Below are 12617 nucleotides of genomic sequence, written 5' to 3'. Positions count from 1 at the left end.
TGGTAATGCCATTCAGTCTCCTGTTTTGAGCTTGAAAAATGAGACATCCTAAATCCACCTCAAGCCAAATTTCACTTATAAGCAAGGCAGCAAAGTCCAAGACTTTCACCACCCGGCACAGTATCTGATGAGCAAAGGTACCTGGATTGCCCACAGCCGCCACAAACTCAACCTGCTCCAATCTGAACTCGAGGCCCCTGAACCTGATCTCTCTCAGTGCTCTCACTTGGTGACACCACAATCCCTCCAGTCTTGGGGGTCCTGCCACTCATTTAACAGCACCACATCCAGTCAATCACTAGGGCATAACTTGGCCCAACACCCACAAAGTGTTCCTAGACACTTCTTTAACAATAGGCTAGCTTAAGTCTATGTACCCAGATTCCTGTTATAGCTACCTCTAGGATTAGGTTCTCATTCTTGTCTTTTCTCTTGTATGTCTGTCTATACTAAAGGGTAAATTCATTCAGAGTAGGATCTGTGTTTCATTTATGTTTGTATCTCTAATAACTACCAAAAGCAAATGTCCCTTTTAGCAAACAAGAAAACTTAATACACTTCATTTTTTAAACAATTGCAGGGATCTGTGATTTATTTTATATCATTTACAACATAGCATTAAATAACCATAACACAGTAACATTTCATAGTAACATTTTTAAATATACATTTTCTATGATAGAAATGTTTGAACATTTTAAACATTACCTTAATTAACTGACATAAAGTCAGCATCCCATTTGAATTCAAAAGTAGTATTTAAAAATTAAGCCTCAACCTTCAACCTAATAAAAAATTTAAAATCTGTTCTATTTCATGGACAGTATATAGTGTCAACTATTTAATAAGTTTATTGTATAAATGACTGAGAAATATACAGTACTGCTATGTTAGTACTTTATTGTTCAGTGACCCAAAGTCAGTTAAATATCTCATTTACCAGAAAATAAAATTCAAAACCTTAACCCAGTATGAAAAGCAAAACTTAAATTTCATGGTGCATATACACAGTATGTTACCACATTATCGTGTGTCATTAAATTCCTGGCATTATTTTTTACAAACACAAAATGAGACAAAAAGTGAACCCACATTAAACACCATGCTTCAAAGGCAGAGTCTTCTCAGCTGATTTGCTTTAGAATTACAGCCACAGTGATTTCAGGTTAGCAGGAAAGTTGCGATTTTGGAGAGCCAGCCCTGATTACTTCTCTGAGCACAGTAACCAGCCTTTCAGCAACTCAGTATGTCTGAAGCTACATTAGCTACTCATGCAAGCTAACTGGATCAACAGGACACAATGACTTTAACGCTGTGAAGCACTTAAGCACATGGAAGGGTGCAGAAATGGAAAAACAGAGTCTCTTCACAGCATTTGTAAGCTGGCAGAAACTCTACTCACGCATAAGGAGCAGCTGGGCCATAAATATCCACCAAACTCTTTGGTCTAAGAAAGGAAGACATTCCAGGCAGATCCCTGGGACTTCCTTTTGCTTAATGCTTACAGTTTAATTTCTTGAAGGTGGATGATATCTTGACTCTAATTAGCTCTAGCTCAGCAGCTTAACAAGAAGGGATCCATCTCAAGAATGCAAAGTACCACGCAAGCAAAATAGCACAAAGACAGGGCTGAGCAGAAAACTTGTTAGACAGAAGTAAGACTCACTGAAATTCAGCTCAAATGTTATCACTGGTGAACAGGTACAAACTTTTCGGCAGAGCAACACTCAAAATACTTCAAATGCACATATCCCGGGACCTGTTATACATTTAGGAATTTATTCCAAAAACATATCCATAAAGACATAATTCTCTGTAAGTCTATGTTTTTTGTTTTTGTTGTTATTTGATATAGGATCTTGCCTTGTAGTGCAGGCTGACCTTGAACTATTATCCTCCTGCTGGGATTACAGCCATAGGCCACAATCCCCAGCTTGTATATGTGTTTAGTTAAAAAAGAACATTCATTACAGCAATGTTTGTGCAAATGAAAACTAATAGAAATAACAACAAAGGAAATGCTATACAACCCTTTTTAAAAATGTATCAGTGGTGTGTGCTTGCAGGTTAATGTATTTTTAAGTGTAAAAGGAAGTTAAAAAGGCATTAACATGCTCCTAATGTTTGCATATACATGTTTGTCATGCATGGGATTTTTTTAGAAGCATATATAAGAAACTGACTAATAACAGTAACCCCTGGAACTGGGACCTTGTAGTAAGAAAGGAATTTTTTGACAATGTAAATGTATGATGTGTGTCTGTGTGTTGCTAGCAATTAAATACATGGCCTTGCACATGCGAGGCAAGCACTCTTAACACTGAGCTATATTTCCAGCCCCTTTTTATTTTACTTTTATTTTGAGATAGGCTCTTACTAAGTTGCCCAGGCTGGAAACATGGAATATTCCTATCTCAGCCTCCTGAATACTGCATTACTTTTATAATTTAAACACAGAATTTTTTTTGGCAGCACTAGCACTAAATCCAGGGCCTTCATACTAAGCTACATCCCACCCCTTTTAATTTAGAGAAAAGGTCTATGTTCCTTTTATGGTTGATACATTGTGTCAACTTGAGAAGTTTAGAAGCCTAAGAGAGTCAACAAGGAGTCAGGATTCTTACCTGGTAAATATCCTCAGCCTGTGTAAGCAGGCACAGAGATGGTATGAGTACTATATCCAGCTAAGGGGGTGCTACCCTGCTTACCATAAAGGGAGAAGAGGTTTGTTCTTCCCCTTTCTGCTCTGGCTGCTGCCTTGAATGTTGCCCTGGTGCTGTGGCACCCTGCCTTAGAGCCAATTGATTATGGACTGAAATCTCCACATTGAGCTAAATAAACCTTTCCTTGCTTTATTTTGGGTATTGGGTATTTTGTCCCAGCAATGAGAGCAAAGTAACCAAGTCACTCCCTAAATTGCCCAGGCTGGGCTTGATCTTCCTCCTTCAGTCCCAGAGTGCTGAAGTTTAACAGGCTCACGCTACCACGCCTAGTTTATCTCCAGCTCTTTTAAATTTTTTTGAAAATTTACTTTTTTTAAATTTTGAGACAAAGTCTTGCTAAATCACCCAGTTGCCCAGGTTGGGTTCAAACTGGCAATCTTCCTGTCTCAGCCTTGTACTCTTGGGATTACAGGTGTGTATCACAACTTTTACATTTAAAGGGGAGAGACTAAAGGTCTTTCTCCCAGGTGAATTACTCCCGTTAACAGCCCCTCCCCCCTCTTGAAAACGCTCTAACACCTTAAATATATTATAGTTATTAGCAGCTTGATGGAGACTCATTTCCTGAGTTTAAGTGAGATAGATTTTAATTCATCTCTGAGTTGGATCCTTATCAAAAAAAGTAAAATCTAGCACTGGTGAACTCATAATTGCTTATAAATCAGAAATTTGTCTTACAAACATCTTAAACTACCCCTCGAAACTTTTCTTAGGACTCATTCGAATTATTATCTATCCCATTCCCAAATATATAAGAAAGCAAGCTCTACCTTGGAGGGCTTGTAACCAAACAGCATTACGATAGCAATCTTAAAGTCCTCTCTGCTTAGGTAGCCTTTATTATCTGCATCGCAGGCTTTAAATACCTAAAGAATATTAAATATCTTCAGTTAGTAAGACACAAACTATGTTAAATTTGAACTTCAAAACATCTAAAACGCAGCACAGTAGAGGGACTCTGAAAAGAGTTTTATTGTCCTAATTTTAATTCAAGAGAAACTTAATGAAGACTAAAATCCACCCCACAAAATTCAAGAGAAAGTTTAAGACAATTCAAGAGAAACTTCAGTGAAGAGTAAAATCCACCCCACAAAAAATTGCCAAAGACTTAATCCCTAGGCTGATAATTCTACCATAACTCAGTCGAGTAATTAGGAAAATGAGGCAAAAGCGCAAGCTTTGAACAGAGTGTGAAGAGACGTAAATTCGAGATTATTAATAAACTATGGAAGGGAGGAGGGGCTTGGAAGCAGTCCGAACACCAGACTGGGAGCAGAAGTCTTGCAGTTCTAGGCCTGGTCAATAACCATGCCCCTTTTTTGGGCCGCTCAGCACTCTTTTATACCACCGGACTGAAACGAAACCCAGGAACACAGGGGCCTGGAGCCACCTGGACACCTACTTCCACCCACTTCCTGTGTTCCAAGGGGCTGGCTTCCCGTGTCCGCGAACAGAATCCAGCTTTAGAGAGAGACATCGCCACAGCCACTACCAATTCTTCAATTAGCTGGTCTAAACTCCTCTAGTGATCACGCCCACCACGCCTCAGGAAGCCGAAGTTCGCCGCGCAACTCCAACGTCTCCACCCATTGGACGGCCTGCGAGCCACTGGCGTTGATCCTGCAGTATTATTGGTCAGGAGCTTTGTTTAACAACTTCCTTGTGGACCAGTCTGGGGCCGGAGATTTCTCAGGTCCGCCCTCAGCACTCGGTTCCGCCCCCAGTTCTTGGCTCCGCCCCCTGTCTACAGCCCCTTAACTCCTAGTGCACCTCAGGGCACTCAGTGTATCAACTACTCTACATCTTGGCTCTTACGTTCTTCTCCAATATATCTGTAAGAGTTTTCCCTACCAACCTTACAATAATTATTTTGATCTGTGGCTAGGCTAGACGTCCGGAAAGACACAAAATGAGAACAAAACACAAAAAGAACCGAACAAGCCAAGCCAAGAGTAGGATTCACCTTTAAATCTGAATGCCATTGGTATCAAACTACTACGTTTGTTCTTGTTTCTGCCGGTTTAAAACTTATGTTTGTGTCCTCCGGAAAACTTCAACGTCTACCGCAGTGCCTGGCACAAAGGAGCCCTGCAATAAAATAAGCAAACTAAAGGAGCTGTCAGGACGTACCCACTGACCCACACTATGCAGCGCTCTGAACCTGATGTCTGGCTGGAGAAGACTCAAGGAATAAATACATAGATAAACGTCATGAGACCCAAGTTCCATAGCAAAATTCGTATTAAAAGCGAGGACTATGGGAGAGTTCCGCTTTCCAGATGGGTTTATCTGAGGTCCTTCTATTCTTTTGGCATTCGGTAAGGTTAAAAAACGTGTGTGTGTGTCCGCGCGCGCGCACACACACACACACACACACACACACACACACAAGTTTCAAGGAAGAAACAGACATTCACGGTTTTCAGTCTGGCAGGATCTCGTTTAACATTTTATTTCACAGTACGATTAAAAGTCCGCGCTGCGGGACCCAGACCAACCCCTAACCCGCAGCTCATTCTCATTTACCGAGAGACGCCACCGCCAATACCAATTCTTGAATTGGTGGCTCTGCAACTGTATCAGCAAACGCCGCCTGGGGCTTCGAATTGGGAGCTTGAAGCTGTCCTTGAAAATACCCATAAAGGGGATGAGTTTCACTAATTAACTGAGAAAAATGCTAGAGAACACCTTTCTGTTTCTCCCCTTTTGTAGAAGTCTCCAGGTCAGCCTTCACTACCCCACCTCATCCTGGCGCGCCAGAGAACGCACTCAGGCATCACTCTGGACAGGACGGGCTTTAGGACCCACAAGCAGGCCTTTGTGGAGAGGAAGCGGCGCGCGCCGCAGCCCGGGGTGGGATTTGAACGCTGCGCATGCGCAGACGTGGCGCTGGGCGGGATCTAGGCGGCGGCGGACTCTGAGAGCCCAGGTGAGTGTCACGGTGGCGGATGTGGACTTGGCGCTGGTCGCAGCTGTGGTGGCCACGGCTCGCTGGGCGCGGGAGTCCGCCGGTGTCGTGGGTGGCCTCCTAAGCTGGAGGCAGATCGCGAGGCAGCAATGCAGCCTGGGGTTGGGGCGGCACTGAGCAGGGTCCCCTCGCTCCCGGGCCTCGGTTTCTGCAATGATCGCATCGTTTAGGGGTTGCGCAGCCAGACACGCGACTCCGGCCCTAAGGGTGGGCTGCAAGGCCTGCAGCCGCGCTTTGGATGTGACTGTCTCGCACCGCCAGTCGCAGTAGCTCATTTTGAGCGCTCATCCCAAGCCAGATCCTGGACCTTTCTGATAGTCCCCTTGTGTCCCGTTATGCGCGTGCATTGAGTTTGTACCTGGGAAAGTTCCTGGCCCGAATGAGTAATCAGAAGAGTTGGCAGCAGACACCTCTTCCTCTGCAAAAATCAGCCCGCTTCGTCCCGTGCTCTCTGCTTTTCGCACCCTCGCAGCTCCGCAGGAGCCTTGTCCTGGTCGCTTTCGGTCCCAAACCATTTCCCCCACAGAGTTGTAGCAACCGTAATAGTCCCAACGAGATAAAGTGGGCCAAGGACTTCCCCTTATTAAAATCCTCAGTGGGATGCCAGCCCTTGTTTTTGGCAGATGGGATTGCTTCTACCTGAAATGCTTTTCACCCCATCTTTTAGTCTACTAGTTCTTTTTCACGCCTCACCCATTACTTCAGAGATTATTCCAGAGGAAGCTAGGTCATCCTTTTAAAATGCAATGAGTATCAGTCATCTTGAGTTTTTCAAAATAATATTTAATCTGTATCTTCCACCCTAAAATTGTTTTTCTAGTGCAAAAACTGTACATCTTTAACTCCTTATTCCCAGCACTTAATACCTAGTAGCTACTCATTAAATATATGTTGAGAGGATGAAGACTGGAAGAAGAGCGTGGCCCCCCATTTTACTGATGAGAAAACTAAGGCCTAACAGTTAGCTCACTTTCAGTTAGTACCTAGTTTTGACTCAGTTTTACTTAGGGGCCCATGTTTGCCCTTTGTTGGCTCCCTGGCTTCAACCCAACAACCTGGCACCCAGACCCACCTGAGGGTCTGAAATCTGAGAAGGAGCAGGGGGGGCGGGTGCAGACTTTGTCTCAGCTGATTCTGGTGAGGGGTGGGGAGAGGAAGCATTTGTAGGGCTAAATGGCTATGGGTTTGGCTTGTGGAATTTAAGATTAAACCCATTGAGCTGTATTCCCAGCCCCTTTTCATTTTATTTTTTATTTTAAAGTCCTTAATGAAAGCTCTGACAGTGCTCAGAGCTGGCATTTGGTAGGGGAAATAGAACTTCATCTTCACACAATATTGGCCAAATTGCATTCACTCACCTGTCTTTCTCTCCACTTTTTGTTTTTGTTCTCTTAACACATATGCTGTTGTTTAACCTAATGTTTTTATTTAGATCGAGTTGCTCTTTTGCATAAATACGGTCTTTTTAAAAGTACACTTTATTTTGTTATTGTGAGTAATGGAGCCACAAGCTGCCGTCTGCTGACAGTAAACAAAAGTGTTACAGATGCTTGCAGAGGAATCAGAAGCCTGCTGTTTGTTCAAAAACAAGATTAAAGCATTTCTACAACACTACAGCATTGCCTTGATTTAAGCAAAGACAGTGAATTGAAATGGGCAAGGGAGTTACTTTCATAATGTGATGGTAGTAAGTATCAGATTGCAGGCACCTCTGTCATGAGAGCTGTGCTGCCCTGAGTAAGTATGTGCATGCAAGTCACCCCACCTGTACTGTAATGCTCTCAGCACTACTTAACTAAAAATGTGACTGCCCAGGAGACAGTAAACAACTGGAAGAAAACTCTTGGGATCTACACCTGGCAAACTGCATCAGATATAAGTGCTGTGGCATGCTTGGAACCTGATCCTGACAGTGAAGTAAAATTCTGATGCTGGTGACCACATCCGGTTCTCCAAAGTTAGTCAGTTCCTGGTTGATCTTGGCCTTTACCAACAGCTCTTTTACAGACAAGAGTCTTGATTGCCTGTGGCTGGGCTAGGTGGAGCACACCTGTTCTCCCAGCACTTGGAAGGCTGACACAGGAGGATCCCTCAGAGTTCCAGGCCAGCCTTGGCTACATAATGAGTTCAAAGTCATTCTGGAATGCATAGAGCAACACTGTCTCAAAAATATATATAAATAACCTGCTAGACTTAATGATACACAATTTTATTGGTGTATTTGCAAGAGTTCTTTATGTTAGCTTAACAACTCAGAATTTTTAGTGTTAGCAGGCTCCAAGCTTCAACTATGAATACATCAGAGCCAGAAAAGGAGCTCTGTTCTCTAGGAAATGCCTTTTTCAAACTTTCATTGTTGTTATTGTTGTCTTTGTTGTCAGGAACCCCAACCTCCATAAGGTTCTAGAAAATACAGATAAAATTGAAAACTTTAGTCACTAATGACTTTATCCACAGAGTTTTCTCTGGGTATTAGCCTTGGGGATTTTGTCTTACTAATACAGGTTAACAGTACCCAGATCTGACTATTAAATATACCATATTTTCCTAAATATACATTTCCATTTTCTAGTGGTTTTGGTTCTCTTGTAAAACACCTAGAATTGTGTATGTTTAGGGTTTCTTTGGCTCCTACCTTCAGAACAAAGACCAGGGTATACAGGAATGAAGATTTTCAGATTCTTTGTTCTTTTCTATATTATAGAAAAACTACCTATAAATTAGGTTACTATATCTTTAAATTGTAATCACAGGACCCGTCTGCGGTATCACCCAGGGTATGATTTAAAAATATGGTGAAGCTAGGGTGGTGGCACACACTTGAATCCCAGCACCTAGGAGACTGAGACAGAAGAATCACAAGTTTGAGGTCAGCCTGGGCTACATTGTGAGTACAAGGCCAGCCTGCACTATAAAGCAAGAGCCTGTCTCAGAAAACCATAATATATATCCATATAGATATAGATATCATGTATGTTGTGTTTAAATTTTGAAAAATGTATTACAGTAGAAAATACATTGCTATTAGTCCCATTCAAAATATTCCCCCTCGCTACTGAACACACTTACTCCATGGACTTTGCAAAGAGCCAGAAGTCACATGGTGCTAGATTTGGTAAATAAGGTGGGGAAAGTTGTTTCTACCAGTCTGCTTTCCATTGGATTGCACTTGGCAGCAGCATTCAAGATATTTTATCACCCCACCTCACCCCCAAATAAGACCCAGAACAGCTTCAGAAAATGACAAGAACATCTGATAAGTGTATTCAAGACAAGGGTATTTTGAAGGGGATTAATGGTAATACAGCTTTACTGTGGTTTTTTAAACCTTCACCATGTGTTTTGATCACACTTCGTATTCCCTAAGAGGTTATGGGGTTTCTAAAGATTTTGCAAATTATGCAGGCTGTGGCAACACACACCCTACCAAAATCTGATGGACACAGAGATTAGCATGGCTTCTGTGCAAGTATCATACACAAATTTGAGAAAAATTTTCCATATATTTGGGGTAGGGAAAGAAAGATTCTGGTCTCTAGTTGGAAGCTAAACCCTTTCTCCCCAAGCTCTGAGGGCCACTGCTTGCTTTTGAATGGAAAAAGCAATCTAGAGAGAACAGTTGGAGGTGGGGAGTAGTAGCCTGGGATTGCACTCAGGGCCTTGGGCTAGCAAACTACTTGGCCCAAGGGCTCTTAATTGAAAATTCTGTTCCATTCCTTGCTTTAGAAGTGTTTTACAATTCATAGAAAGCTAGAGTTACCACTCCCAGTAGTTTTTCTTAAGGCGGTTCTTTTATTAAGTATTTTTAAAAGTCACAAGACTGCAGCCCCTATAACAGTTCCTTGAAAGGAAATTGCGAACTGGGAGATAGAACTTTAGCAAAGATGAGATCAAGTGATGGAGAGAGGCGAGGGAGAGGGAAGGGAGTAAAATAATTGGGACGCATTATGTACATACACAAAATCCACACAATAAATATAATTTGTACTGCAAACATGTACTAGTAAAATTTAAAGGGAATTGTGCCATCTTAAACACTTTATCCAGCAATCTCTACAGTATAGAACACTAGCAGAACCTAAGCTTAAAAAAAAAAGTTTAATTGTAAGTATCTGTGCTGCTTAAATAGCGTTAAGTAGCAAATAGGCATGAATCCAATGCAGGGAACTAGCATTCAGACCCTTTACTATAACAATACAATTCCAGCGTGCTTAGTCAAGGTTTCTTAGTGCAGATTGCAAACAATTTAGGAAAACATCTGTACTAAGAGTTTTCCAATGGTCTAGAAGCAGATTGAAAAGAGTAAAATTTTTTGAATAGAAAACTTAGCAGATGTAAGGTCTATAAGACTTAGACACAATCTAAGATAATTTGTTACAGGACCCACGCGATACTACATGGTGGCTCCAGCAAATGCCAGGCTATTGTGTCCCAGGAGTAAAGAATTGCAAGTGTAGGAAAAAGCAACTATATTTATTAAAGACCCCCAGAAGATGTAGTAGTGGAGGTCCATGGTGACAAAAATGTTGCATGAACAGAGAATTAGTGCCAGAATGACAGGAAAGTAAAGAGCACACAAACAGATAAATCAAGCTTTCAGACATCCAACCCAAGTACCTCTCCTTAAATTTCTGAGTAAGATTGACAGGGTACTGAGTCATATTCTGGGGTGACTTTCCCAGAGTTCACTGTGTTAAATTGCATGCATGAGATGCTGTCCATATTTATTAACCCTCCATAAAGTTCGAGAGGGGAAAGCTTTCAGGTCAGGTCACAAGATCTAACATGCATGTGCTGTGGCCTGGAGTTTTAGAGACTTCTGGGTCTTTGGCTCCTTTTTGCCTCCAAATAAGGGAGTATTACCTAAATTGAAGTGGATGGAGGGGGGTGGTCTGCAGGGTGAGTCTGTGCTACCTGTACTAGGGGACCCTCACCCTTTGCAGTCCCTGAGGCTTTGGCAAGCCCCAGAGCTGCAAATGATGTGTCTCCATGCACTTTGCCTAAGAGCTCCTTGAAAAATGTAATTTCCAGAAGAAACCTTATCTAATTTGGTAGTTAAGTAAGAAATTATGAGAAGTAATGGGTACCTTTAAAATAAATTTTCCCACTTAAAACATGCATGTGTATTTATTTGGAAATCTTTTAACACAGTGTGAATTTTACTTTGAGGAGCGTAGGTTCAGTGGGTAGAATACTACAGTTTATGTTGGTTGACCTCATTTAACTCTTTCAGATGACAATACTTGAAGCTACTCCAGCACAGACTTTTGAGTTTTGTAATTTTCCTCTCAGTCTTTATGGCCCTTGTTAAAATGATGGGCCTCAGCAATCACAGAAAAGCATATGTAGGCTCCATGGCCCAGTGATCGAAAATATGCCCTCATCTCAAGATAGCTGTGGTTTTCTCCTGCAAACCCCATGAGAATCCCCCACCCTGCAAGAGGGCTACTGCTCTGTTGTTTGCTTACTCACTGTCCCTCTCAGGTTTTAATTCCAATACAGTCTGTACTCCACTGTGGAGATCCCCTACCTTGCTTTTTCCCTTACACAGGTATTCATCTTTCCAGGGGGAGTGGGTACTGGGGATTGAACCCAGGGCCTTTGCACTGAGCTACATCCCAAGGCCCCTTCCTTTTTATTTAACTTTAAGATAGCACACCAAGTGTCTCAGATGGGATTCAAGCTTAGCAGTCATCTTGCATCCGTTTTCCAAAATTGTTGGTATTTATAAGCTTGCACCACCACACCTGGCCCAGTGCAGGTTTCTTTCTCTGCAAGTTTCCATGACTTCATTTAGGATCTAGATTGATAATTTTCTCACATTAGTTGCATCTTCATGGAAGTACTAAACCAGGATAGGAAAAATAAGCAGGAAAACTGTCCTTAAAGACACAGTAGACCTGGGCTACTCCCTTTGACCTATACATGGGCCATTTATAAATCATTCCTTGTTGCTAATACTACTGCTCTTTCCCTGTGGATGAGCTATAACACTACCACCTGTGTGGAGGAGGGATTTGGAACAGGATTTTCACAGGTGAGGTCTCTTTCCTTGAGAAGAAAAGAATGCACGTAGGGCAGACATCAGTTCAAAAGAGAGCAGCCTGTGTCTTTGTTGTTTAACTCTTACACAGGTGGTTATCATGTAGTTATAGATGTGACTAGCACGTGCATGGTCATCTACTGCTAAGTGATCCTTATATAACTGCACTAGAATGCAAGGTCATGTCCTCAGAGCTGGCCAGAGGTGTCCTGACATGCTCCCCGAGCTTTGAAGCCTAAAGCAGTCCATCTGGAGTGGTGCCCCACAACCTGCAACTCCTGTCACCCATGAATGGACCATCACACTTCCCCTGCAGAAAGAGCTGTCACCTTTCATCTGTAATTTGAGTCTCCTCTTTCCAAAGATTCATAAATTTCCATTGCCAAACTTTCCCAAAAACATACCGAGGCCATAAACATCTCTGCCCCCCACTCTATTTTTTGTGTGCCTTTTAAATTTTGTCTCATCTCTTTATGCCTCTTAGTGATACCCCCTGAAAATGCTTTTCCTATGATAGAAGTCAGCAGATCTGCAAGGTGTCCCCTGGGTGGGGTGAGTCATGGTTTCCCATCATCTCTGCTACAAAGGCTCCCGCCTGTTTCACTCCCTAGAGAGACGGTGTATAAAGAAATGTCACTTGCCATTGCTTTTGAGGTCCTTGATAAACTTATGCTAAGAGGCTTCTTTTTGAAAGAGTCATCATAGAAGTGCTATGGATATATACTTGAGTAAAAGCTAGATCGGTAAATTCCAGTTTGACCCTAAAATTTGAACACAGTCAGAATTACTATTGAAATTGGATGTAAACCCACGCACCTCAGAAATAAGAATAAGAACTTTATTTTGGATCTTGGCCCTAGCTACCTTTCCTTGATTGAAAGAC

General features: G+C 42.2%; 2 protein-coding genes across 6 annotated transcripts in view; one reads left to right on the top strand and one right to left on the bottom strand.

Annotated features, from left to right (window-relative positions):
• Positions 1 to 4406, bottom strand: part of Efcab11 (EF-hand calcium binding domain 11) — a 170111-nt gene extending 165705 nt beyond the window's left edge. The window contains exons 1-2 of one of the 3 annotated variants that reach the window (XM_063241212.1): positions 4126 to 4406; positions 3494 to 3589 (exon numbers count right to left, since the gene is read on the bottom strand). In XM_063241212.1, the coding sequence (XP_063097282.1) occupies positions 3494 to 3589; positions 4126 to 4200 (171 nt within the window). In that variant the 5' untranslated portion in view covers positions 4201 to 4406. The remainder of the gene's footprint in view (positions 1 to 3493; positions 3590 to 4125) is intronic. The other 2 variants (XM_063241211.1, XM_003472470.5) reach the window with 2 other exon arrangements.
• Positions 4407 to 5542: 1136 nt separating this feature from the next.
• Positions 5543 to 12617, top strand: part of Tdp1 (tyrosyl-DNA phosphodiesterase 1) — an 88681-nt gene continuing 81606 nt past the window's right edge. For 2 of the 3 annotated variants that reach the window (XM_003472471.5, XM_063241210.1), the window contains exon 1: positions 5544 to 5652. The gene's annotated coding sequence lies outside the window, so the exon portion shown is untranslated. Of the gene's footprint in view, positions 5653 to 12617 lie in introns of all 3 variants that reach the window. The other variant, XM_063241209.1, reaches the window with a different exon arrangement.

The sequence above is a fragment of the Cavia porcellus genome, unplaced genomic scaffold, assembly GCF_034190915.1.
Source record: "Cavia porcellus strain 051 isolate PalLab524CR breed Dunkin Hartley unplaced genomic scaffold, mCavPor4.1 scaffold_31, whole genome shotgun sequence".
Taxonomy (NCBI): Eukaryota; Metazoa; Chordata; class Mammalia; order Rodentia; family Caviidae; genus Cavia; species Cavia porcellus.
Note: the sequence above shows the minus strand (reverse complement) of the source record. Positions and strands in the feature narration are given on the sequence as shown.